Below are 27,313 nucleotides of genomic sequence, written 5' to 3'. Positions count from 1 at the left end.
GGGACAGCTAGAAATTGGCCTTTGGCCTGTCACCTTGAGGCACCCAAGAGCTGGGGGCTGGGGCTCAGCTTCTGCCTGCTTGGCTCAGTGAAGCTCTGTCTCTGGGCTTCTGCAGGGCCGTGGCCAAGGGCACAGGTGCTCGTGCTGGAGGTCACAGGGCTTTCTTTAGTTGTTTTCCCTTTGTGCAAAGGTGTGTTTGGCTTGTGGAAGTGTTCTGCAGTTTTCTGCAGCAGTTCTTCACTTGTACAGTCTCTTTTGGCTTTTGATAAGCGGCAAGGAGATGATTGCGTTGTCCATGAAGCTGGGGCAGGCCATTCTTGTGGGGTGAGGCCAAAGAAAGCAAGTGCCTCGTTGGGAAGGCTTCTTGTCAGGCAAAAAGCAGAAGGGGCAAGTTTCTGTGGGTGCGTTTTGGGATGAAGCCTGCAGCTTTGGAAATGGCATTAGTGGCTCGGGTGGGGGTGAAGCTGCAAGTCCTTGACTGCTGTCTTGTGTTGCTGAGAAGAGGAAGGACATCTTGGAATTGTGGCTGCTGTATTTGACGTCAAAGGGGCAAGTTTGTGGTGGGGGAGCTGCGTGGGCCCAAAGGACCCAGGGGTGCCGGTCAAGAGCAGCTGAAGGTGGGCCAGCACGTGGCCAGGGAGCCAAGAAGGCCAAGGGCATCCTGGCCTGTGTCAGCAAGAGTTGGGCAGCAGGAGCAGGGCAGGGAGCGTCCCCCTGGGCTGGGCAGCGCTGCGGCCACAGCTGGGAGTGCTGTGCCCAGTTGTGGGCCCCTGTGAAGCAGAAAGTCCTTGAGGGGCTGGAGCGTGTGCAGAGGAGGACACGGGAGCTGGGGAAGGCTGTGGAGCGCAAGGCCAAGGAGGAGGTGCTGAGGGAGCTTTAGCCTGGACAACGGGAGGCTCGTCAGGGCCCTTCAGGCACACTTCCATAGATCCATAGAGGACAGCGCTCACCCCAAGGCCTGCTTCCCTGCCAAACATCCCCGCTCTGCATCCATGTGCTTTAGCCACCTGAGCAGGTGACACTTCCAATTTGTGGTTTCTTGGCTTGCTAGGAGGAGAAGCCCTGCTCATTTTCTCTCTTCCCAGCAAGAAAAGATGCTTCTGCACAAGCTTTCCTGCCCTTTTCCTGCACCGAATGGGATTCTGATCCACTTTTAGTTTTCCATGTCTGCCGCAGCAGTAGCAAAGGCCTTGCTGGCTATTTCCTACTTTTCCATTTCACAGCTTTCAAGAGCTAAAAGCTCCCTTGTGCAGAGGCACTGTGCCTTGCAGATAGCAGCCATGGAGGACTATCAAATTCCTAGGCAAACAGAGTTCTCTTGAATTAGCCCATTTTAATCTGGCTGGAGTGACTTAGAATGCCATTGCTAAGAATGCTGATGATTTCTCCTTCAAAGAGGTGGTTGTAGATGCCAGGAGAAAGGAGGTGCTAAACGATAGGTAACGGCCTGTCCCTCATGTTTCTCTCTTGCCACAGATGACAGAAGCAGCAGCAGTCTCTGCCCCGGCTCCCTCTGCTCCTGGAGAAGAAGCCAAAGAGGAGCAAAAGGAGCAAGATGACCACGAGCCTGCAGCTGTGGTCACAGCAGAGCCTGATGCTTCCAAGAGAGTAAGTGCCAGTTGTGGGTGCTGCTGTCTTTAGTGCAAGGCAGAGCTGCAAGTTTCTGAGCAGCCAGCACTTGCTGTTGCTGGCTGAGGATGCTGAGTGCTGGAATCCCGCAGGACGCGGCCATTTCCTGCAGGCAGGGACAGCTAGAAATTGGCCTTTGGCCTGTCACCTTGAGGCACCCAAGAGCTGGGGGCTGCGGCTCAGCTTCTGCCTGCTTGGCTCAGTGAAGCTCTGTCTCTGGGCTTCTGCAGGGCCGTGGCCAAGGGCACAGGTGCTCGTGCTGGAGGTCACGGGGCTTTCTTTAGTTGTTTTCCCTTTGTGCAAAGGTTTGTTTGGCTTGTGGAAGTGTTCTGCGGTTTTCTGGAGCAGTTCTTCACTTGTACAGTCTCTTTTGGCTTTTGATAAGCGGCAAGGAGATGATTGGGTTGTCCATGAAGCTGGGGCAGGCCATTCTTGTGGGGTGAGGCCAAAGGAAGCAAGTGCCTTGTAGGGAAGGCTTCTTGCCAGGCAAAAAGCAGAAGGGGCGAGATTCTGTGGGTGCGTTTTGGGATGAAGCCTGCAGCTTTGGAAATGGCATTAGTGGCTCGGGTGGGGGTGAAGCTGCAAGTCCTTGACTGCTGTCTTGTGTTGCTGAGAAGAGGAATGACATCTTGGAATTGTGGGTGCTGTATTTGACGTCAAAGGGGCAAGTTTGTGGTGGGGGAGCTGCGTGGGCCCAAAGGACCCAGGGGTGCCGGTCAAGAGCAGCTGAAGGTGGGCCAGCACGTGGCCAGGGAGCCAAGAAGGCCAAGGGCATCCTGGCCTGTGTCAGCAAGAGTTGGGCGGCAGGAGCAGGGCAGGGAGCGTCCCCCTGGGCTGGGCAGCGCTGCGGCCACAGCTGGGAGTGCTGTGCCCAGTTGTGGGCCCCTGTGAAGCAGAAAGTCCTTGAGGGGCTGGAGCGTGTGCAGAGGAGGACACGGGAGCTGGGGAAGGCTGTGGAGCGCAAGGCCAAGGAGGAGGTGCTGAGGGAGCTTTAGCCTGGACAACGGGAGGCTCGTCAGGGCCCTTCAGGCACACTTCCATAGATCCATAGAGGACAGCGCTCACCCCAAGGCCTGCTTCCCTGCCAAACCTCCCCGCTCTGCATCCAAGTGCTTTAGCCACCTGAGCAGGTGACACTTCCAATTTGTGGTTTCTTGGCTTGCTAGGAGGAGAAGCCCTGCTGATTTTCTCTCTTCCCAGCAAGCAAAGATGCTTCTGCACAAGCTTTCCTGCCCTTTTCCTGCACCGAATGGGATTCTGATCCACTTTTAGTTTTCCATGTCTGCCGCAGCAATAGCAAAGGCCTTGCTGGCTATTTCCTACTTTTCCATTTCACAGCTTTCAAGAGCTAAAAGCTCCCTTGTGCAGAGGCACTGTGCCTTGCAGATAGCAGCCAGGGAGGACTATCAAATTCCTAGGCAAACAGAGTTCTCTTGAATTAGCCCATTTTAATCTGGCCGGAGTGACTTAGAATGCCATTGCTAAGAATGCTGATGATTTCTCCTTCAAAGAGGTGGTTGTAGATGCCAGGAGAAAGGAGGTGCTAAACGATAGGTAACGGCCTGTCCCTCATGTTTCTCTCTTGCCACAGATGACAGAAGCAGCAGCAGTCTCTGCCCCGGCTCCCTCTGCTCCTGGAGAAGAAGCCAAAGAGGAGCAAAAGGAGCAAGACGACCACGAGCCTGCAGCTGTGGTCACAGCAGAGCCTGATGCTTCCAAGAGAGTAAGTGCCAGTTGTGGGTGGTGCTGTCTTTAGTGCAAGGCAGAGCTGCAAGTTTCTGAGCAGCCAGCACTTGCTGTTGCTGGCTGAGGATGCTGAGTGCTGGAATCCCGCAGGACGCGGCCATTTCCTGCAGGCAGGGACAGCTAGAAATTGGCCTTTGGCCTGTCACCTTGAGGCACCCAAGAGCTGGGGGCTGCGGCTCAGCTTCTGCCTGCTTGGCTCAGTGAAGCTCTGTCTCTGGGCTTCTGCAGGGCCGTGGCCAAGGGCACAGGTGCTCGTGCTGGAGGTCACGGGGCTTTCTTTAGTTGTTTTCCCTTTGTGCAAAGGTGTGTTTGGCTTGTGGAAGTGTTCTGCAGTTTTCTGCAGCAGTTCTTCACTTGTACAGTCTCTTTTGGCTTTTGATAAGCTGCAAGGAGATGATTGCGTTGTCCATGAAGCTGGGGCAGGCCATTCTTGTGGGGTGTGGCCAAAGAAAGCAAGTGCCTCGTTGGGAAGGCTTCTTGTCAGGCAAAAAGCAGAAGGGGCAAGTTTCTGTGGGTGCGTTTTGGGATGAAGCCTGCAGCTTTGGAAATGGCATTAGTGGCTCGGGTGGGGGTGAAGCTGCAAGTCCTTGACTGCTGTCTTGTGTTGCTGAGAAGAGGAAGGACATCTTGGAATTGTGGCTGCTGTATTTGACGTCAAAGGGGCAAGTTTGTGGTGGGGGAGCTGCGTGGGCCCAAAGGACCCAGGGGTGCCGGTCAAGAGCAGCTGAAGGTGGGCCAGCACGTGGCCAGGGAGCCAAGAAGGCCAAGGGCATCCTGGCCTGTGTCAGCAAGAGTTGGGCAGCAGGAGCAGGGCAGGGAGCGTCCCCCTGGGCTGGGCAGCGCTGCGGCCACAGCTGGGAGTGCTGTGCCCAGTTGTGGGCCCCTGTGAAGCAGAAAGTCCTTGAGGGGCTGGAGCGTGTGCAGAGGAGGACACGGGAGCTGGGGAAGGCTGTGGAGCGCAAGGCCAAGGAGGAGGTGCTGAGGGAGCTTTAGCCTGGACAACGGGAGGCTCGTCAGGGCCCTTCAGGCACACTTCCATAGATCCATAGAGGACAGCGCTCACCCCAAGGCCTGCTTCCCTGCCAAACCTCCCCGCTCTGCATCCAAGTGCTTTAGCCATCTGAGGAGGTGACACTTCCAATTTGTGGTTTCTTGGCTTGCTAGGAGGAGAAGCCCTGCTGATTTTCTCTCTTCCCAGCAAGCAAAGATGCTTCTGCACAAGCTTTCCTGCCCTTTTCCTGCACCGAATGGGATTCTGATCCACTTTTACTTTTCCATGTCTGCCGCAGCAGTAGCAAAGGCCTTGCTGGCTATTTCCTACTTTTCCATTTCACAGCTTTCAAGAGCTAAAAGCTCCCTTGTGCAGAGGCACTGTGCCTTGCAGATAGCAGCCATGGAGGACTATCAAATTCCTAGGCAAACAGAGTTCTCTTGAATTAGCCCATTTTAATCTGGCCGGAGTGACTTAGAATGCCATTGCTAAGAATGCTGATGATTTCTCCTTCAAAGAGGTGGTTGTCGATGCCAGGAGAAAGAAGGTGCTAAACGATAGGTAACGGCCTGTCCCTCATGTTTCTCTCTTGCCACAGATGACAGAAGCAGCAGCAGTCTCTGCCCCGGCTCCCTCTGCTCCTGGAGAAGAAGCCAAAGAGGAGCAAAAGGAGCAAGACGACCACGAGCCTGTAGCTGTGGTCACAGCAGAGCCTGATGCTTCCAAGAGAGTAAGTGCCAGTTGTGGCTGCTGCTGTCTTTAGTGCAAGGCAGAGCTGCAAGTTTCTGAGCAGCCAGCACTTGCTGTTGCTGGCTGAGGATGCTGAGTGCTGGAATCCCGCAGGACGCGACCATTTCCTGCAGGCAGGGACAGCTAGAAATTGGCCTTTGGCCTGTCACCTTGAGGCACCCAAGAGCTGGGGGCTGCGGCTCAGCTTCTGCCTGCTTGGCTCAGTGAAGCTCTGTCTCTGGGCTTCTGCAGGGCCGTGGCCAAGGGCACAGGTGCTCGTGCTGGAGGTCACGGGGCTTTCTTTAGTTGTTTTCCCTTTGTGCAAAGGTGTGTTTGGCTTGTGGAAGTGTTCTGCAGTTTTCTGGAGCAGTTCTTCGCTTGTACAATCTCTTTTGGCTTTTGGTAAGCTGCAAGGAGATGATTGCGTTGTCCATGAAGCTGGGGCAGGCCATTCTTGTGGGGTGAGGCCAAAGGAAGCAAGTGCCTCGTTGGGAAGGCTTCTTGCCAGGCAAAAAGCAGAAGGGGCAAGTTGCTGTGGGTGCGTTTTGGTATGAAGCCTGCAGCTTTGGAAATGGCATTAGTGGCTCGGGTGGGGGTGAAGCTGCAAGTCCTTGACTGCTGTCTTGTGTTGCTGAGAAGGGGAAGGACATCTTGGAATTGTGGCTGCTGTATTTGACGTCAAAGGGGCAAGTTTGTGGTGGGGGAGCTGCGTGGGCCCAAAGGACCCAGGGGTGCCGGTCAAGAGCAGCTGAAGGTGGGCCAGCGCGTGGCCAGGGAGCCAAGAAGGCCAAGGGCATCCTGGCCTGTGTCAGCAAGAGTGGGGCAGCAGGAGCAGGGCAGTGAGCGTCCCCCTGGGCTGGGCAGCGCTGCGGCCACAGCTGGGAGTGCTGTGCCCAGTTGTGGGCCCTTGTGAAGCAGAAAGTCCTTGAGGGGCTGGAGCGTGTGCAGAGGAGGACACGGGAGCTGGGGAAGGCTGTGGAGCGCAAGGCCAAGGAGGAGGTGCTGAGGGAGCTTTAGCCTGGACAACGGGAGGCTCGTCAGGGCCCTTCAGGCACACTTCCATAGATCCATAGAGGACAGCGCTCACCCCAAGGCCTGCTTCCCTGCCAAACCTCCCCGCTCTGCATGCAAGGACTTTAGCCACCTGAGCAGGTGACACTTCCAATTTGTGGTTTCTTGGCTTGCTAGGAGGAGAAGCACTGCTCATTTTCTCTCTTCCCAGCAAGCAAAGATGCTTCTGCACAAGCTTTCCTGCCCTTTTCCTGCACCGAATGGGATTCTGATCCACTTTTACTTTTCCATGTCTGCCGCAGCAATAGCAAAGGCCTTGCTGGCTATTTCCTACTTTTCCATTTCACAGCTTTCAAGAGCTAAAAGCTCCCTTGTGCAGAGGCACTGTGCCTTGCAGATAGCAGCCATGGAGGACTATCAAATTCCTAGGCAAACAGAGTTCTCTTGAATTAGCCCATTTTAATCTGGCCGGAGTGACTTAGAATGCCATTGCTAAGAAAGCTGATGATTTCTCCTTCGAAGTGGTGGTTGTAGATGCGAAGAGAAAGGAGGTTCTAAACCATAGGTAACGGCCTGTCCCTCATGTTTCTCTCTTGCCACAGATGACAGAAGCAGCAGCAGTCTCCGCCCCGGCTCCCTCTGCTCTTGGAGAAGAAGCCAAAGAGGAGCAAAAGGAGCAAGACGACCACGAGCCTGCAGCTGTGGTCACAGCAGAGCCTGATGCTTCCAAGGGAGTAAGTGCCAGTTGTGGGTGGTGCTGTATTTAGTGCAAGGCAGAGCTGCAAGTTTCTGAGCAGCCAGCACTTGCTGTTGCTGGCTGAGGATGCTGAGTGCTGGAATCCCGCAGGACGCGGCCATTTCCTGCAGGCAGGGACAGCTAGAAATTGGCCTTTGGCCTGTCACCTTGAGGCACCCAAGAGCTGGGGGCTGCGGCTCAGCTTCTGCCTGCTTGGCTCAGTGAAGCTCTGTCTCTGGGCTTCTGCAGGGCCGTGGCCAAGGGCACAGGTGCTCGTGCTGGAGGTCACAGGGCTTTCTTTGGTTGTTTTCCCTTTGTGCAAAGGTGTGTTTGGCTTGTGGAAGTGTTCTGCAGTTTTCTGCAGCAGTTCTTCACTTGTACAGTCTCTTAAGACACAGTGGTCTTTTGGCTTTTGATAAGCTGCAAGGAGATGATTGCGTTGTCCATGAAGCTGGGTCAGGCCATTCTTGTGGGGTGAGGCCAAAGGAAGCAAGTGCCTTGTAGGGAAGGCTTCTTGCCAGGCAAAAAGCAGAAGGGGCGAGTTTCTGTGGATGCGTTTTGGGATGAAGCCTGCAGCTTTGGAAATGGCATTAGTGGCTCGGGTGGGGGTGAAGCTGCAAGTCCTTGACTGCTGTCTTGTGTTGCTGAGAAGAGGAAGGACATCTTGGAATTGTGGCTGCTGTATTTGACGTCAAAGGGGCAAGTTTGTGGTGGGGGAGCTGCGTGGGCCCAAAGGACCCAGGGGTGCCGGTCAAGAGCAGCTGAAGGTGGGCCAGCGCGTGGCCAGGGAGCCAAGAAGGCCAAGGGCGTCCTGGCCTGTGTCAGCAAGAGTGGGCAGCAGGAGCAGGGCAGTGAGCGTCCCCCTGGGCTGGGCAGCGCTGCGGCCACAGCTGGGAGTGCTGTGCCCAGTTGTGGGCCCTTGTGAAGCAGAAAGTCCTTGAGGGGCTGGAGCGTGTGCAGAGGAGGACACGGGAGCTGGGGAAGGCTGTGGAGCGCAAGGCCAAGGAGGAGGTGCTGAGGGAGCTTTAGCCTGGACAACGGGAGGCTCGTCAGGGCCCTTCAGGCACACTTCCATAGATCCATATGGGACAGTGCTGAGTACAAATGCTATTTCTTCTGCAAATATCCTCTCACAGCATCCAAGTGCTTTTGACACTTTTTTTGGTGACTCTTTCATCTTGTGGTTTCTTCCTTTTTTAGGAGGAGATTTCCTGTTCAGGTTCTCATTTTTCAGCAAGTCCAGGTGGTTTTCCTCCATCTTTTCTGCCCTTTTCCGTGACTTGTCAAGATTCTGCTAGGTTTTTCTTTTGTAAGGTGACATTTCTGGAGGATGCATTATATTTGCATGAGAACACATTGTTTGGGGCTGCGAGCTCGGTGCAGAAGGAGCTGTTCTGGTGCCAGGCCAGTCAATAGGGCCTTTCACTTTGCGTTCATATTGACAGTACCTCTGCCTTTTTGCAGCCCAGGGAATCAGTAAATGTGGTGTTTTGAAATTGAGCGGGAAATCAATGCTCTTGCATTCCAGCTGGTCCTCAGAGATCAGAGGAGCTGGGAGGGGCTGGGCTTTATTTCTGATTACAGCCCCTTTAGCACTCTCAGTGTTGTCAAGTCAAAGAGAAGCACTTGGCCAAGCACAGATGCTGCAAGAATGCCATTCCCAGTGCAATGCTCTGGATCTGGTTGCATTCCATAAGGACCTAAATGCTCCAGATTCCCCGGGAGTGTGGTTTATTGAAGCAATAGGAGAGCAATCTCAGGATTGCTGCTGATCAGGGCAATGGCTACCAAGTGTGTGTAGCAACAGAAACTATAGTTAAGAGAGATTATAAGAGTGAGTTCTATCTTTCTATCTATCTATCTATCTATCTATCTATCTATCTATCTATCTATCTATCTAATCTATCTATCATTTGCATAATTGAATCTTCTTGGCTCTGGTCCAAAGCAGTTGGAGGTGCAAACTTCACCTAAAGCATCCCTTTCTGGAGAGGATTAGAGACACGTTCTGTTGACCGATTCTGAGCAGGCAGAGCTGTTTCCCCCTCCAGATATGGTGGTTTTTTTCCCCCTCAGAGCTGTTTTCCTCCTCCGGCCTCTTCTTCCTGAAGCCCCCAGTTAATTCTTTGATTTTCTGCCTGTCCCAGAGAGGTGGAAGAATTCCATGTTTTAGGTGGTGAAGAGAACATGAACTCCAGAAGTGTCTCTCATAAAGGGTGAGCTCACCCAGGAAGCCACCTGCAGAGGCAGGATGGAGCTGTGGGACTGGGCTGGGTGTCAGTCACTACTGAAAGACAAACAGGACATGGCAGGAGCAGAGGGAGGCCCTCACCAGATCCCTGAGAAATGCCACACCTTCCCTGTCAGCTGCCTGAGAGGCTGTTGGAGCTTCAGCCCCAGATGGCCCCTGATTGTAGTGCCAGGGTCACTTTGGAATCTGTGCCTCCCCACGGGCAGAGAATGACCCAGGAGAGCAGCAGCACAGTGCTCTGGGAACGTGTGAGCCCATCAGTCCTTGAGTCTTAGCCCACAAATGTCGTATGGAAAGTTGAAACCCATCTTCTCTTGCTTTCTGTGCAGATCCTTCCAGAGAAAGAGCAGGAGCAGATTGAGTTATCAGAGATGCCATGCCAGACTCAGGGAGAGCTGAGAGCCCGAGAGCAGGAAGAGCAGCTCAGGCAGCAGGTGGAAGAGCCACAGGAGAATGGCCAGGTAAGCCTGACTCGCCAGGTGTCAGAGGGAAAGGGCAGGAAGAGGGGCATAAAACAGAGCTCTTGGGAGTGAGGAGGCCAGGAGTCCCAGAGGCACTGAAAGCACAGAGCCTTGGAATCTGCAGGGATCAGCACTGAGACAAGAGGGTTCCATTAGAAGCAGGTGTGGGTAGGGAAGCAGAAAGAAGGGGCTGAATAAATGTGATTTTGAGGCTGCAAGAGGAAAAAGCTGAGCCTTATGGCAGCTCCCAGTCACTTGCTCTGCATTTGTGTGTACAGAATATCAAGGCAGAGCCACAAGCAGAGCTGCCCGAAGCTCAGAGTGCCATCACAGAAGTGAAGAAGAGGAACCAGGAAGAGACAAGAAGAATTCAAAAGGAGATGAATCTCCATCAGCAGAGGGGTGATCAACAAAACCAGGTGACTGAAAGAGTGGCAGTCACTCCACTTGTGAAAGATCCTCTCTCTCGTATTTTAGAGAACTTGAAGGAACAGCTGGACACAGACTTTCAGAAAGCTCACGCTAAGATCATGGCAAGGGAGAAGAGGCAGGAGGAAGAAATGAAAATCATCAGAGAAAAACTTAATCCCCTCCCTCAGGCTCTACAAAAGCAAGTGAGTGAAAGAGGGATAGCCACTGCAGTCACCAAACTGGTGGTTTCTGCCCTTCTGGCCTTCCCAGTGCAGAGCAGCAGGGAGCGGGGTGATGCCTCTGAGTGCCATCCTGCTCTAGTGTGTATCACAGTCACTCGGAAGGACATTTCCTGGTGTGCTGAATCTCAGCTGCTGCCCTGGACAGTGGGACTTGTCCTTTGGCCTTTTGGCCAGCAGTCATCCAAATTGATTCCTGCTGGCCTGTTCCTGCTCTCCTTGTTTCTTGAGGTGTTTTTACAGGGGAATATGGTGACCCAGATGGAGGATTGAAACAAGCTGTCTGTATCCCTTGTAAATCTGTTCTTTCCTCACAGTCAGTGACTCTTGACTGACAGGGACAAGCTGTAGTCTCTGACTGCTTTGTTCTGTTTGACTCGAGGTGCAAGTGTTGACGTCTCACCGGGCAGCCGGCAAAGACTTCCGGCAAATGAGTGGCACTGAAGAGCCCCGAGGCTGGCGTGAGGCACAGGAACTGTCCCCACCAAAGGTGCTACAGGTTGGGCATGACCTGAAGATGGTGCAGGAAAAGAAGACACAGTGGGGGGAGGACGAACACTTGAACAAGGAGCTGCACGTGTGTCTGAAGCCCTTGGAGGGGGAAAGGAATCCTTGAGAGGAAGTAGAATGGTCATTGTGGCAGTGATCCTTCAGAAAATCCATGAAAATGGACCATGAATCTGGCCATCCACTCGAGTAGAACTAGCCTTTGGTTTTGACCCATCCAGTCTGAGAAGTGGACATCAGAAAAAACCCACTTAAGAGCCCTGCATGTTGCTGACAGCACCTTCCTAAGGGCTTGCATTTGAAATGGAATCTCAGGCTAATCTCTGCCAGCCACCTTTCTGACATAAACTCATTTCTTGTCCCAGATCTACAAGGGCTTTGTCACCAAACCTGCTGCAGCAGCAGCATGGTCTAAAGGAGCCTTTGCTCTCCACCCTGAGAAGCGGAGCCGGGGCGGTTTGCTCATCTCCAGTGCTGACCCAGCTGCTGCTCAGCAACAGGAGATCAAGGATGACTCCCTGGAGCTACGGAGTACGTCTGCTGTATTTCTTGTCTGAGGGACAGTCTATTGTGTGCAGGTGTCAGCATAGCTGTACCAAATGTTTTTCCTGAGTTTGGTGTCCCAGGGACATTTAGAGACATTTCCCCACAGGAACTGCTGTAGAAAAGCAGTCTCTGTGCTGGCCACCTGTGCTGCAGAGCTGTCTGCCTGGTTGTTGTTGTTACCCAGCCGAACACAAAGGGTTCAAAGCTTCAGGCTCTGGGTCTGTCTTTTGAATCTCCTGGAAGCTGGGATCTCTGCTTTAAAGTGAGCATCTTGCATTTTGTTTCCCTCAGGGAAAATAGTGAACATGGAAAATCCTGTGATGAAATACACGGAACTGGAACATATTGGCAGAGGGTGAGTCCAACCACAGTTACTTCTATATAACCATGGGCCAGGTGTTTTTCTGGTGGAATATCTATGCAGTGTGAAGTCAGAACAGCTGCAAACAGACATCTATCCCCATGTTCAGACACTGGGGATAGATTGTCCCATCTCTCAGTGCTGCTCCGAATTTGTGAGTGTGCCCAGAAGGCATTGTCAGAGACACCTCCATGCTGCCAAGTTCCTGCCTGCAGCAAGGAACAGGACTTGGAAGATCTCCTTGTCTCACAAGTGTGGGACAGTTCTGTGTTGATTTCCTGAGCATTTTTGTATATCTCCAAATCATACAGCCACACTAATAAAAGGGGAAGAAACGTGCTTGCCTGAAAGAGCAACCTACTCCCTGATAGCTGTCAGATAACAGTTCTCAGGAACATTTCTTTCCAAAAGATTGCTGAAGGAAATACTCCATGGTCAGGATAAAAACTGCACAGTTTAGAACCTGAAACCCAAGATGAAAGAAGGAGCTCTCCTTAGGAGCTGAGGCAGAAAACAGCAACACTTCAGGGACAGGCCCAGTGCCCATGCACTTGAGAGGAAAATGCATCATCTGCCTTCGGGCAGAGCCCGCCTGCATCCAGCAGGTTTTAGGCATTTGCAGCAGAGATCTCCTCTGTGGACTGGCTTTCACTGCAAGATCTAAATGTCTTCTCCTTTCTTTGCTGCTTTTTTGTTTCTAGGACTTTTGGAGATGTTTGCATAGCACTTGACAATGCCACAGGAGAAGAGGTAAATGTCAACATCTCCCGCAGGTCCTCTGGTGTGAGCAGCTGTGGCTGGAGCTTTGAGTAGAGCTGTGCTGAAAAGGCACAAGAAGCACAGACTGCTACCAGCCTGCAAAATACATTTGGGACAGTCTTTGTCCTTCTCAGCTGCCAGAAGGAAGGCAAGGAGGGCAGCAGTTCCTTTCACAGAAGGATGTGCTCATTCGCTCTCCATTGCTAAAACAAAGGTGGTGCCTTTGAGCATCTCACTGCTCTTTGGGGCTACAGCTTCAGAGTCCTGAATTCTCACTTCTGGCTGCCAGGAAATGCATCTGAAAGTTACTGGTAGTTCCTTAGCCACCTGCAGTGCCGCACTTGGCAACTGCACGTAGGGAGAGATCTGCACGGCGTCCCTAAAAGCCCTAAGTCCTGCCCATAGCCCAAAATATATCCACAGAGTATTAAGGCATGGATTACTTCTTCTGAATCCCAGACAAAGCAGCAGGGAGTGTGCTCAGAGCTTTGTGGGTGATAGCTGAGACACCACAGTTACCAAGTGGACAAGGCAAAACCTCAGTGGCCACGTGTCCTGTAAGTGGCCTCCAAGGGAGCAGAGAAATGGGCTGTTGCAATGTCAGTTCCTAATTACTGCAATGCCCAATCACAAGGCAGTTTGGCACAGCTCGGCTGTGGCATTGCAAAATCACTCGCTCCATGTGCCTTGCGGTCTTGTGCTGCCAAATTCTCAAGTTACTCATTTTCAATGTCATTTTAGGTGGCCATAAAGAAAATAAATCTCCAAGAACTGAGGAAGAAGGAACTAAAAGTCAATGAACTCATGCTCATGAAGCCAAATAAGAATCCCAACCTGGTCAACTATTTAGACAGGTGAGTTGTTGTGAATGTTTGTTTACATATTGCAAACATGCAAGGTAAAATTCCACTTTGTTCACTGGCAGAAAATAGAGCTGTAATTATTGGTTAAATATTACTGCTCTGCTCATCTCCAGTGGATGGGAAGAGAGTGCATCTTGTCTGCATGAGTCTTCCCTGGTACACAGAGTTTGAAAATGATTCAAAAACCTGCATCTGTCATATCTTACTGAATCAATAGCCTGTAAGTTCACAGCCACCACATTGTTTTGGGGCTTGATTTTTTTCAAGAGTCCTCTTACGTCCAGATAAACTAACATGGATTTCCCTTGGATTGTGTCCCCTCTTTTCCATTACTTTGCATGCCAGGAAGACTAGGTGCTTATTTCCAGAAACACGCAGTTTGACAGGTTTTTGATCTGTTCCTAACCTGCAGTTTTTACTTGCTGGCAATTGAAGACATCTCCTTTTTTCACAGCTGTGCCTTTCTTCTTGAGACAGATTGCAAACAATGCACAGCCTAGAGGGAATGTCTATTCCTTTCATTCTGTCCTAGTCACAAAGGGACTTGGAAACAAGAATCAATCAAGAAAACAACCTAGCCATGCATGTCTATCTCCATGCTCTTGTTTCCTTCTTTCAGCTACCGTGTGGATGGGCAACGCTGGCTGGTCATGGAGTACATGGACGGAGGCACTCTGAGCGATGTCATCAGCGAGACCCACCTGTCTGAAGACGAGATGGCAGCCATCAGTCGGGAGGTCAGCAATCCCACCTGTGCTGCCCAGGGCTTGGGCAGGATTGTCTGGGAAACAGGGCTCCGACCTGGAGTGATTTCATGTGCCAAGCTTTGTTTCTGTGTTGCTGGTATGCTATGGGCAAGTAAAAGCCTCTCAAGTGAAATGCCTGCCAGTGCCCCTGCACTCACAGTACTCAGTTCTTGTACTCATATCTCCTGCTGTTGTATTCTCGCTCTCTCTCTTGTATTTGTATTTGCTGTTCTCCACCTTGCCTCCCTAAACTTTTATCTCCAGCCTGTCTGCACTGCATTCCTTGCCTGTAAAAACAAAGGTGCTGGTGGCAGCATTTGAAATGATCAGCAAAGAAAAAAGACTCATTTCTCTCAGTCCTCAACTGAAAAGGACACTAGTGCAGCCAAAATGCTCTTTGCTTCAGGAAGGTGACTGTTGTGATACTTCCAAGTCTGTGCTGAGGCCAGCAACAAAACCTTTGTCATGCAGCCTCCCACCCCAAAGTGATCCACTTCACACCAAAGGGAGGGACTTTTTCTTCCTTGGCAAAACCCTCACTTGTCCTCTGCATGGAGAAAGCACATCCACAGCAGCAGCAGCCATGCTGGCTGGTTTGCAGGGGACAGTCTACAACAACAGCAGCTGCTGTTGCTCTTTCAAAAGCTGACATGCCTTTCCTTAGAAAGGTCCTGCTCTGCAAGTGGTGGAGCAGCAAGCTCTTCCTCACAATGGCACTCTGTTCTGCCATTACTCACCATTCCCCTGCAGAGGGAATCTTTTAGAGCTGTTTCCTTTCTTGTATAATGAAATCACATCATTAATTTTTGCCCTCCTGTTTCTGTTTTCTCTCTCAGTGCCTGCAAGGCCTGGATTTTCTTCACTCGAACCATGTGATCCACCGAGATGTGAAGAGCAGCAACATCCTTCTCAGAACCGACGGCTCTGTCAAGCTGGGTCAGTGTATTCTTGGTCAGGTGCAGCATTCCAGGGACGTGGGCTGTGGGGCTGCTTTGAGTGACTGCCAGCTCCCCAAAAATGGTGCTGGTGGCAGTGCAGGGAACCCTGCCACAAACTGTGGGCACAGTTGCAACATGCACAGAAGTATGACAAGGAACAAGGACTCAAGAGTGGCGTTGCTCTGTGTGTGTCCCTTCCAGAGGGAGGGAGCTACAATGTAAAGCTTCAGAAAAATAAAAGGCTGGAGGTAGTCTAAAAAATGAGGCTTTTTTTTTGAAGTGGCCAATTCCATATTTCCTTGTCTAAAGCCCTGAGGAAACAGAGCGTGGACAGTTCTCCAGGAGACTCAACAGCACATTCTTAGACTGAGAGTGGGGAATTCTTTGGCTTGATTTCCTAACTTGAGCTGGCTTTCATGGTTTGTTTTTTTCTCCACAGCTGACTCTGGCCTCTTTGTTCAGCTCACCCCTGAGCAGAGTCGACGGAGCTCAGTGGCCAGCACTTCTGGGTGGATGGCGCCTGAAGTGGTGACAGGTCAACCATGTGGCCCCAAAGTGGACATATGGTCTCTTGGAATCGTGGGCATCGAAATGGCGGAAGGAGAAGTTCCTTACTGGAATGAAACTCCTGTTTCGGTAAGGTGCAAATACTCACTGATCCTGCTTGTCTTTCTCACCTGTCCCATGGTCAGTGTGCCATTGGACAAAATCCCATTGCCATCTGCTGGCACCACTTCCACCAAGGTCCCCTTCTGAAAATGTCCCTGCAGCACATCAGCATCTGCTGTCGATTTGGTTGCATCAGAAGGGAAGAGGAAGGTAACCAGTTCAGAAACCTAACCAGTTCAGAAACCTGCCATTTTGGCCTCCAGCCATGCCTGACATTTTTCACTTGCTTTTTGAACAATGTTGGAGCTCTGTCTCTGAAGAAAAGGCATTTTTCAGTGGAATGGTTGGATGTGTGATAAATATCCTTCAAAATGGAGATTGAATCTTCCTAGTTTCAATTTTAGAGAAAAAGAAAAAAGAGAAAAAGTAAATGGAAAAGGAAAAGGAAGAGAAAAGGGAAAAGAAAAAAAGAAAAAGTAAGAGAAAAATGGAAAGGAAGAGGAAAAGGAAGAGAAAATAAAAAGAAAAAAAGGAAAAGGAAAAGGGAAAAAAGACAGAAAAAAAAGGAAAAGAAAAAGAAAAAAGAATAAAAAGAAAAAGGAGAAAAAACCACCAAAGCAATGCCCAAGCAAGTTCTGCTTGCTTTTCCTTTCATTTACCACAGCACATCAATTTTCTTCCAAACTGTAGCATCTTTTCCCAATCCTGTGGGTCTTCAAAACTTTCAGGCTTTCAAATCATCTGTACATTGTTCAGTCATGCGTGTGGGTGGCCTGGATAAGTTTAGGATGTGTTTTTCTCCGACTGCAGTTAGAATTGTACACTAAACTCTTGGCTGTGTCTGGGTACTTTAACAAGTTGATGAACTTGCAGCCAGGTGCCCGGGGCTGGGATCCAACGTGGGCGGTTGACGCCGGTGCTGTGTTCCTTTACCACAGGAGCAGGGCCACCCCTGGCTTGCACAGTTCTAAGGACAGTGAGGACTCCAGCTCCCCACCATGTCCAGTGGCTGAGCTCAGCTGCAGAGAGACAGGATAAAACCCTCTTTGTGACCTCTGGGGGTGTGGGAAAAGTAAAGGAATTTTCCTCTGGGATGAAGAAGAAAGTAACAAAGTCTCTTTGGTCACCATCTTTTTCAGTGCCACCAGCACAGAGCTGTGACTATTGTGGTGGGCATTTTCATGGAGACTCCCAGGCCTCCTTCCATTGTTATTTCAGTCTATTTTAGATGGATTCTGCATCTGCATTTTTTTCAAGAGGAGAAAAAAAAAAAAAAACAACTCGATGATTTTTGTTTCATGGAAGCTGTGCTAAAGGGACCAACAAGCACTGCAAAGATTCCTTTCATGTAATAATCCTTGGAAATAGTATGGATAGAACAAACTCCCCCTTCCAAATAGCCTGTCAGGCTGGTGCAAATCCTCAGAGAAGCAAAACGTGCTTTTGCTGATGTAGTTCCCACTAACTAGGTCAGTCAATGAAATCAGCTGCCAAGGCAAGATCTGCTGAATGCTGGAAAAGCTGTGGCTGCATCGGGGTTTGGGTTTTTGGTTGGTAAAGGAAAGTCATCTCTGGGTCTCTCCAGGGCAGTTTCTGCAGAGTGGAGCTTAAACAATGGGATCTGAGAGAGCACTTACAGATGGGAAAGAAGCAGCTGGAGCCTTATGTTTCCTTTTTCCCCAGCCTCAACTCCTGATAGCCATACGAGGGACACCAAAGCTGCGGCAGCCCAACCGGTTCTCGTCTTCCCTGCGTAACTTCCTGAGGCACTGCCTGCGGACAGACGCGGCACGGCGCTGGTCTGCCAAGGAGCTCCTGCAGGTAAAATGCAAAGGGGCTGCAGGTGAAAGAGTGTCTGAGGGATGGGCTCCTGCTCCACTGAAGTGCAAGGCATCAGATGAGCCTCCTTCCTCCCAACCTCCACTCCTGATGTTGTTCAAATGAAAACGGTGAGGAATTCTAGTCTGGGCTAGGCTGGGCTGGCAGGGCCCTGTGAAGGTCATCTGGTCCAAGTGTCCTGCAAAGAGCAGGGAGAGATCAGGTTGTTCAGAGCCCCTTCCCACCTGACCTGGAATGTTTGCCCTATCCCTACCCAGGATGGGGCACCTACCAGCTCTAAGGACAACCTGTGCCAGTGTGGCACCATGCTCCAAGTAAACAAGTTCTTCCTTAGATCTAATCTGACTCAATTCCCATCTTATATTATAAATATTATCCCATGTCCTATTGCAACGGAGCCTGTTAAAAAAGGTATTTCCTACTTCCTGAGAATCCCCTTTGAAGTACTGGAAGTCAGCAATGAAGTCTCCGTGGGGCCAGTTCTCCTCCAGGCTGAATAGCTCCAGGTCTCTCAGCCTGTCCTCAGAGGAGAGGTGCTCTGTCCTCTGTTTCTGTCACCCTGTTTTGTAATTTGGTGGGGTGCTCCTTTTTATCTAATGGCAAAAGAACTGAAGTAGAGCAATGCAGGGTACACAGTCATGAAATGGTGGTGGAGGAACCCAAGGAAGCCAGTCCTGGCAGAGCAGTCTGGAGAGATTTGGCTGTGGGCAGGAGAGGCTGTGTGGGGGCTCACTGTGAGCCTCTGAGGGGCCCTGGTTTGTGCCCCCCACCCCACCCTTAGAGGTTTCTGGCACGCAGACAGGGGCAGCTGAGAGGGACTTGTCCCAGCCCCATCTGCTGCCTGGCACGCTCAGGCAGAGGGGAACTGGCCCAGGCTTACTGCCAGGCTGTGTGGCAGAGAGGGAACTGCAGCAGCCAGCGCCACTCGGCTGGCCCTGCTGGGAAGGAAGGTGCCATCCAGCACAGGAGGGGCAGGGCATGCAAAGGTAGACACTGCTCTGTCTCCCTGTGGAAATTAGCACGGTGCCTGTCTCTCAAAGACAGGGACCTATGTGGGTCATTGGAGTTTCCTGAAAGGAAGAAACCCCAGGGACAGAAAGCACCATTTCTAGAGCACGGGCAGGGCAAAAATCCCAGCTAGATGGAGAAACCAGAATAAAGGGATAAGTGGGATTCTGGGCCAGGTTTGCCTGTGATGGCAAGGTTCTGCACAGGATGACAGGGGAGCAGATGTCCCCGTCACTCCTCTTTCTGGGTCTTTCTAAGTACCAGAGGAATCCTGATTGAGTCTGTGAAGCACTGAGCTTGGAAAGTCATGGTTCACTGTTCTTTTTTTTTTTTTTTCCTGTGGACAGCATCCATTTGTAACATCAGCCAAGCCCGCGTCCACCCTGGTACCACTCATCAACTCAGTGAAGAAGGAGAAGAAGAAGAAGACAAGAATCTAACAGTCAAGATATTTTTGCCATAACCAAGTTAGAGTAGGATTGTAGAGTAGGACTCTAGAGTAGGATTATTGAGTTGTTTTGTAGTATAGGTTTATAGAGTAGGATTGGAATTAAATAAAGTTTCTGAAGCATCAACTCATTTGGAAGATTCCCCTCCTTCTGACCCCTTCAGAAAACTCAACATTTCCTTCTGAATTGCCAGGTGTTTTTGATTGGTGCTAAGACACGCTTATGGCTTCTTTGGTATGGTTTGTAAGTGGAGAAGGCTCTTCTTCATTCATCCTCTCCAGACCACACTGCCTTTGGAATACGGCCCACTGGTCCCTTTTGGCACATCTGGGGCACTTCTAGTTGAGGCAGAAACGGCAATGGCATCTGCAGGAAAAACCAAAGGGGGAGTGGGGAAGCCAAACCATCCTGTGCTGATGCAGGCCTTCAGCTGTGACTCGAGAACATTTGGGCGCTTGCCACTTGGATTTGTATCCCTAAGTGCAATGTCTTTGGCTGGAGGAGAGCCTTGCTCAGCTGAGAAAGCAGCAAGATCAGAGGGGGTGCTAGATGAAGACAACACAATAAAGAGATGAATGGGATTCTGGGCCAGGTTTGCCTGTGATGGCAAGGTCCTGCACATAAAACATAGAGGTGCAGATGGTCCCATTGGTCCTCTTTCTGCATCTTTCTAGGAGCCAGAGGAATCCTCTGAAATACTGAGCTTGGAAAGTCACGGTTCATTGGTTTTTGTTGTTTTTTTTTCTTTGGGCAGCATCCATTTGTAACACTTGCTGAGCCTGCGTCCTGCCTGGTGCCACTGATTGTTTCAGTGAAGATGAGGAAGGAGACAAGAATGTGATAATCACATCAGGACCATTACCATTGACTTAGAGTAGGATTGTGGGTTAGGGTTAGGGTTAGGGTTAGGGTTAGGGTTAGGGTTAGGGTAAAGTTAGGGTAGGATTGTCTAATCGGACTTGGAACAGTAGGATTGGAAATGAAAAAAGTTTCTGAAACTACACCTCACCTTGAAGATTCCCTTCTTTCTCACTCTGTGAATAACCTCGAGATTTTCTTATGAATTGTCAGTTGTTTCAAAAAGGTGGAAAGTGACACTTATGGAGTCTTTGGCACAGTGTGAAAGTGGGGAAGGCTCTTCTTCATTCATCTTCTCCAGACCACGCTGCCTTTGGAATACGGCCCACTGGTCTGTTTTTGCCCAGCTGTGGTACTTCTAGTTGAGGCAGAAAGGGCAATGGCATTTGCAGGAAAAACCAAAGGGGGAGTGGGGAAGCCAAACCATCCTGTGCTGATGCAGGCCTTCAGCTGTGACTCCAGAGCACTTGGGCACCTGCCACTTGGATTTGTATCCCTAAGTGCAATGTCTTTGGCTGGAGGAGAGCCTTGCTCAGCTGAGAAAGCAGCAAGATCAGAGAGGGTGCTCTGAAAGGTCTCCTGCGGTGCAGAGCTGTCAGCGACTGTGAGGTGAGAGCGGGCCCGGCCTTGCCGGGGCTGGAGCCGCAGCAGAGCCCCGGCTGAGCCCGGAGCAGCCTGAGCCTCGGCAGAGGCAGGCTGCCAGGAGGCCCTTGTAGCTGCAGGAGGCAGCAGCCCGGCCCTGCGTGCCTCTTCCTGGCCCCGGGTGCATCCTCCGCTCTCAGAGGCCAAGCGGCAGCTGGCTGCTGCCGAGGGGAAGCGGAGCCCTGCTGGGCACAGCCCAGCCCGGAGGCATTGGCCGTCTGGAGTCTGCCCCGGGCGAGAGAAAGGGGAAGGGCAGCCGAGGGCCGGTGGCCTGGCTGAGCATTCCTACTCTTCTGCCGGCTGCCCTGTGACTCCTGGGAAAGGTTAGCAGTGTGTGCAGCACTCTGGGCACCGGGGGAGGGAGCCGGGCTGCTGGGCAGGCTGGAGCCCAGGGCAGCGTCCTTCAGGCACGGCACTTCTGCCAGGGGAGCCGAGGCCAGTGGGAGGCAGTGACAGCTTGTCAGCTCCCGTCTGCAGGAGCCGGTGCCTCACACAGCTCTGGGAGGAAGCGCCTGCAGTCCTGCAGTTCTGCACTGAGCCAGAGCAAAGGTGGGAAATGCAGAGTGTTTTGCAGAAATACTCAGGGCCAGCAGGCCAGCCTGCTTTGTGCTGTCTGGCGCACCGCAAGCGCTGTGCGACGCAGCTCTGAGCTGCTGGGAGAGAGGGAATTGGGGACGTGCCTGAGGGTTTTGCTTGAGTAGTCAACTGATTGGGAAGAGACCAGAATAATTGCAGTTGGCAATCTGTGTTTTCTTCATTAATTTCTGAAAGAAAGTCACAATGTGTTGTGGGTATTGTCAAAGAAAAGCCTTATAAAAAAATCAGGCTTTGCTCTGCTAAAAATGACCAGCTGGCCTGTTATGTTTTCTACATACAGCTAGCTAACTTCCCATGTGAAAAATCATAAAAATGACTGCAGTTATTACAGTTTGCATCTGGAATAAACAAGAAATCTGTCCCATGAGAGTCCACAAAGGAAAAATGTAAACACCTGAGTAAAAGAGAGAGTCTTAGCACTTCCACACAAAAACACCTTCTCAGCAATGAATTGTGTGGCAAGAAAACAAGCAGGCAATTGGAGTTGAACATCAGGTCTGTGAAAATGGTATAAAAATGAATTATGTGAATAAAGAGTTGCCTTTCCCTGCACGAAGAAACTGAGTCCCGTCTACTTTATTGACACAGCAATGTGGCTTCACTCAGCAAGAGCAGTCGCAGGGTGTATTGATGAAAGGCTTGTGTTTGATTCCCAGAATGGGAAGGAGAGGCGCTAAGTGTAACAAATAGGGCTTAGTCTTGTGAATTCCTTTAGCTTTAACAGGCAGCACTGAACCCTGTATTGCCCCATTGCCGTGCTTAATGTGTGCAAGTGGCTGTTTTAGCCTTGAGAATAAAGAGAGCGGTCCTGCTAAGAAGGTAGCTGGAATGCATTCAAAGGGAAGGAAGTGTTTTTAGGAGGCTTTTGACCAGCAATGGAGAATTTGAGGAATGGAATATTTCCCAAACGCCTGAGTCAGGAACTGGAGTCGTGTCCAAGGCCCTGCCATATTTGATCCGTCTTTGAGCAGGTTGACAAGACAATGAAGAAAAGTGTATTGTTTAATGGATGGTGTTATGGACAAATTCAACTGGGGAGGCCAGTTATAGATAAATCAACTAAGAAGAATTTATTAAGCAAGTGGTAATGAGCAAAAGACAGCGCTGGGTGGCTGGAGAGTCTCTGCTCTACCACGGCGTGCCCTCCCCCCTTGCCCTTTTTGTTTTTATAGTCCATTTTTTTTTTCTTCTTTCCAGTTGACGTATTTTCTCTCAATGCACTCTGTGCCTGTGCAATTGGTTGCTAGGGGGTCTTTTTTTTCTGCCCTTGGTGGTCGGAGGGATGAAGGCTTCTCATCTTCCTTGCAGATTGTCCTTGGCCTAAAAGTTAACTTGTATATAATTAGTTACACAGTCTTCTATGTTATGAATAGTTTCCAGGTATTCCCCAGAAACGTGGTCAGGGCTTTCCTAGTTCCCATGGCAACACTAAAAGACCGATATTGAAATGCTAATTAGCTAATTGCTCTGTTTGTTTTCTTTAAACTACCTGGGAACAACCGGCCCCCCACCCCTCCACGCTGCCACTCTGAGACTAACATGCAAATAGAAACCCCTTAGGATCATGGGAGTATTTTTAGGAGATAAAAATGAATATAAATCAAAAACTGAACACAATAGAGGAGTCTAGATAAATGCCCTAGCTGAGGAAGAGGGAAACACATCCCCTGACTGGTTTTTAACCATCGCCATCACCTAAGAGAGAACAGACTATATTAGGCTCTGAGAAGCAGGGAGATAGAGACAGAGAGCCCTGGTGCTGCCACCATGGAAGGAGCAGGGACAGCTGTTGTTCTGGACTTCAGCAACAGACTCTGCACACCACGCCTCCTCATCCTCGGGCCACCGGTGTGCCACAAGGAAAGGAGAAAGGACAGCTGCTGCTCGGGACTCCAGTGACCGACTCTGCACGCCGCCTTCCTTTCGGCTGCCTGGGAAAGCTACGACCGCGGGGGCGAGCTCTGCGTCGAGCCCCCTGCCCAGCTGATCTTTTTAATAAAGAGCTGAACATTAATAAAGGCATTAGCCCTGTTCATTTCAATTTGGGGGCTCGTCCGGGATAGCCACGCCCGAAGAGGACCCCCGGACAGCTGGACAGCTCAACCATCTGCTTCGAGGGACCCTCGGGAGTTGCTGGCTACCTTCGGACCCTAGGATCCGCGTGAGACGAGCAACGCAGAGGAGCATCGGATGGGTAAGAAAAACCGGGAGACGAGCGAATGAGTGAGTGAGTGAGACGGGGGCCGGCAGCTCGGACCCCCGAAGTGAGAGGGACCCGCTAGTACCCGCGTTTCCGTACTCCTGCGAAGGGGCCGGCCGGGAACGGGGGGAAGCGAGTGGAATAGAGGAGCGACTGAGGCGTCTCCTTAGAAGTAAAGCAGGCCCTCCTCCGAGCGTGTGGAGGTGCCCTATGGGCAAAGTAAGTCCCTGGCAATCAGGGCAAGGGGAATATCCCCAGCAGGGCAGGTGGGATGTAGAGGTCCTAGAGGACATGTCCCCGGCGCCGGCAGGATGGGATAGGACGGCAGGTGGGATGTCCCTGGCAGGTAGGGCAGGGTGTCCTAGCAGGCAGGAGTGACATGTACCTGGCAGGTAGAGGGCATGTACCTGGCAGACAGAAAGCATGTCCCCGACAGGCAAAAGGCATGTCCCTGCCAGGCAGGACAGGAAAACAGGGCAGGTGGGATGTCCAAGCAGAAAGGAGCGTCATGTCCCCACTGGGCAGAGGGCATGTCCCCGCCAGGCAGGAGAGGATAACAGGGCATGTAGGGCGGGATGTCCTAGCAAGCAGGAGCAGCAAGAGGGCATGTCCCCAGCAGGCAGGACAGGATAACAGGGCAGGTAGGATGTCCATGGCAGGCAAGGATGGAGGTACCCGTCAGAGCAGATAGGGGAATGGCCCTGGAAGGCAGGGCAGGATGTCCCCGTCAGAGCAGGCAATAACCCAAGTAAGGAGAAAGGCAGGAAGGCAAGGAAGCTAAGTCTAGTAGGAGAGTAAGGCAAGGGGGCTTGGCCGGAGTTCGAGTGTAAGGCTCGGCAGGATGTTCGACCTTACCTCGGCAGGGAGACCAAGCTTCCCAAGCCTAGTAGGGTCAGGCAAGGGAGCTTGGCCGGAGTTCGAGTGTAAGGCTCGGCAGGACGTTCGACCTTACCTCGGCAGGGAGACCAAGCTTCCCAAGCCTAGTAGGGTCAGGCAAGGGGGCTTGGCCGGAGTTCGAGTGTAAGGCTCGGCAGGACGTTCGACCTTACCTCGGCAGGGAGACCAAGCTTCCCAAGCCTAGTAGGGTCAGGCAAGGGGGCTTGGCCGGAGTTCGAGTGTAAGGCTCGGCAGGACGTTCGACCTTACCTCGGCAGGGAGACCAAGCTTCCCAAGCCTAGTAGGGTCAGGCAAGGGGGCTTGGCCGGAGTTCAAGTGTAAGGCTCGGCAGGACGTTCGACCTTACCTCGGCAGGGAGACCAAGCTTCCCAAACCTAGTAGGAGAGTCAGGCAAGGGGGCTTGGCCGGAGTTCGAGTGTAAGGCTCGGCAGGACGTTCGACCTTACCTCGGCAGGGAGACCAAGCTTCCCAAGCCTAGTAAGAAGGTTAGGCAAAAGGCCAAGTAAGAGTTTGGGCAGGACTTAGCAGGGGTACAAGGCTAGAAAGTCCATCAAGGAGTTCAAAACTTAGGCCAAAGAGAAAAAGAACAGAAGACAATAGATAAGAGTATGACTAGTGATTGTCCTGGCCAAGAGACAATGTAAAGTGCCACGAGGGGAATTTAGTTAAAAGTGATTAAGTTTAGTCAAGTGATTCAAAATACGAAGTTGGGAGGGGTCAGATGCGCTTTAGCTGCCTGTCAGTATATTCCATTTTAGATAGAAGCACCATTTAAGGTATATATTTTTTTTTTGTTTTTGAGGCCTGAAAATGGGAAGAGGTTATAGTAAAGGAGCAAATCCTTCCAAAGCAAAGAGAATTCCACCTAACAGCCCCTTGGGGCAACTGTTAGACTAATGGGATTCTCAGGAGACTATGAAGGGTTTAGACAAGAGTAAGATGATACTTTACAGTATAGGAAGTATGGCCGAAGTTAGAATTACGGGGAGAGTGGCCGTGGTATGGAACCCAAGATCAGTGGATGTGTAATCAGAAGAGAGGGCCTTGATATAGAACAACTATCTCATGCAGCTTGCTGGCTGGAGAATTCTATAAATAATGAGACTGTGAGAATATGCAAGTTACAAAGAAATAGAGAGGAAGACAAAGGGAATAGAGAGGGGGAGACTAGAAAAATAAAGGAATGGGACCCCCTCGATTGCCTGTCCCCTTCTGCTCCTGTTACTTCCCCAACAGTTTCCCCAGTTGGTCCTTCAGCCCCTCCTATTAAGTCCCTGATTTCTTTCCCCCATTTTCCCACCTCTGTTTCATCATCCCTTCCCTTAGTTTCCTCAACCATCTCCCCAACTCCCTCTTCCCCTTCTCCAGCTGGAGTTTCCTTGCCTCCTCCCACTTGGGAGCTGAGGCCACCTTTGCCCAGGGTTGGTTCATCACCTGGCATGCCCCCTGGCCTCCAGTGTCTCTCTCCACTACTATTTCCCTGCTTGGTGCCTTAGAAAAAGGGCCCTATTGTGGCACCCAATCCAAAGCACCAAGGGTGGAGGGGCTCTTTCCCCTTAGAGGGGTTCCTGTGGGTAGAGCAGCTGGGGGAGTTAGGTTTGTGGATGCACCTTTGGCAGTTTCCAAAGTCCGGGGATTTGGGAAAGAGCTAAGAAATTTAGTGGAAGACCCCGTTGGAATATCTAGCCAGTTGGACCAATTTCTAGGGCTGAGTATTTGTACCTGGGGAGACCTGAGCTATTCTAAGCATTCTGTTCTTTCTGAGAAAGGTCCAGATGATCTGAGCGGCAGGGGTGAAGATATGGGAAAGAGAGGGTGGATTGGGGCCCCCAGGGAACCAGGGGATGCCCTTGGTGGACCCCAACTGGAGTCCCAGCCAACAAGAAGGTAGGCAAAACATAAGAGACTATAGGTCCCTCATGATAAGAGGGATCAAAGAGTATCCCTAGAGGAAGCAACACGAAATTGGCCTTTGATGGTACTGAGGAGAAGGATGAGACCCCGGCAATTTGGCTTAACCAACTAAAACGAAAATTCCAGTTATATTCAAATATAGACCCAGATAGCCCAGAGGGCCAAGTCCTCTTAAAGGTCTAGTTTGTCACCAAATCCTGACCCGATATTAGACAAAAACTAGAAAAGATAGAGGACTGGCAAGAAAAGAACATGAATGAGTTGCTCAAAGAAGCCCTAAGAATGTATTTAAGTGGGAAAGATAAAAAAAAAAGCCAATAGCCTACCTCTCAAAACTACTAGACCCAGTAGCCAGAGGATGGCCAAATTGCCTGCAAGTAATCGCAGCAGCAGCAGCTATCCTGATAAAAGAAGCCCAAAAGTTGATCCTGCATGGGAAAATTAAAGTACAAACATTTACTAGTGATCGTGGATCACCTCACTCACTGGGTGGAGGCTTTCCCAACCAAAAAGGAAACTGCGCAGGAAGTTGCATGAATAATCTTAGAAAACATCATACCATGATATGGGCTAGTCAATAACATTGACTTAGCCCAAGGTACGCATTTTGTCACTCAAACTTTACATCAAGTAACAAAAGTCCTGGGGGTAAGGTGGAGATTGCACACCCCATGGCATCCTTAAAGCTCTAGAAGAGTGGAAAGGATGAATAGAACTCTTAAAAATGTGTTAACTAAATTAATTGAAGAAACAAAGATGAATTGGCTCAGGTGTTTACTTCTCGCTCTCTTGTGCAGCAGAACCAGACCTCGGTCTGACATAGGGGTCTCTCCCTATGAAATAATGTTTGGACTCCCTTTTTTTAATCACCCCTTTCAGTACAGCAGATTATCTGGAAGGGGAGGCAGCAACTCAGAAATATTTAGAGGTCATAGGAAAATCCCTAGAAGGCCTCCGAAAGAAGGGGTATCTCTCCCAAACTTCCCCTCTGGACGCCAATGCCCACATCAGTCCTGGGAATTGGGTGTTGATAAAGTCCTGGTACACTACCACTCCATTAACCCCCAAATTCGAAGGACCTTTCCAGGTACTACTCACCACACACACTGCGGTACGGACCCAAGAAAAAGGCTGGACCCACGTCACCAGAGTTAAAGGACCAGTGCCACCCCCAGATGCCAGACCAGACCCAACAGTGTCACCCGCCTCCTCTTGTGCATGGACAATAATTAAGAAACCAGAGGACCTAAAATTAACTTTAAGGAAGACTTGCTAGAGACTGATATACAGTGAGGTGTTAAGAACTGTTTCTGAGTTAAAGTACCATAGAAAAGGTTTAAGTACTTGGTAATTGTTTAATAAGACTAAGTGTCCTT

The 27,313-nt window shown here is 50.9% G+C and overlaps 1 protein-coding gene and 1 long non-coding RNA gene across 2 annotated transcripts in view; both read left to right on the top strand.

Annotated features, from left to right (window-relative positions):
* Positions 1-18,820, top strand: part of LOC128822421 (serine/threonine-protein kinase PAK 3-like) — a 136,774-nt gene extending 117,954 nt beyond the window's left edge. The window contains exons 3-7 of the mRNA XM_054004122.1: positions 13,119-13,231; positions 13,860-13,977; positions 17,217-17,354; positions 17,630-17,686; positions 18,728-18,820. Of these exons, the coding sequence (XP_053860097.1) occupies positions 13,119-13,231; positions 13,860-13,977; positions 17,217-17,354; positions 17,630-17,686; positions 18,728-18,820 (519 nt within the window). The remainder of the gene's footprint in view (positions 1-13,118; positions 13,232-13,859; positions 13,978-17,216; positions 17,355-17,629; positions 17,687-18,727) is intronic.
* On the top strand, positions 10,765-12,363 carry LOC128821660 (uncharacterized). Its single transcript, XR_008441189.1, has 3 exons — positions 10,765-11,242; positions 11,549-11,612; positions 12,320-12,363. It is a non-coding gene; the product is annotated as an uncharacterized LOC128821660 (long non-coding RNA).
* Positions 18,821-27,313: the final 8,493 nt, after the last annotated feature.

This window comes from Vidua macroura, chromosome Z, assembly GCF_024509145.1.
Source record: "Vidua macroura isolate BioBank_ID:100142 chromosome Z, ASM2450914v1, whole genome shotgun sequence".
In the NCBI taxonomy this organism is placed as follows: domain Eukaryota; kingdom Metazoa; phylum Chordata; class Aves; order Passeriformes; family Viduidae; genus Vidua; species Vidua macroura.
Note: the sequence above shows the minus strand (reverse complement) of the source record. Positions and strands in the feature narration are given on the sequence as shown.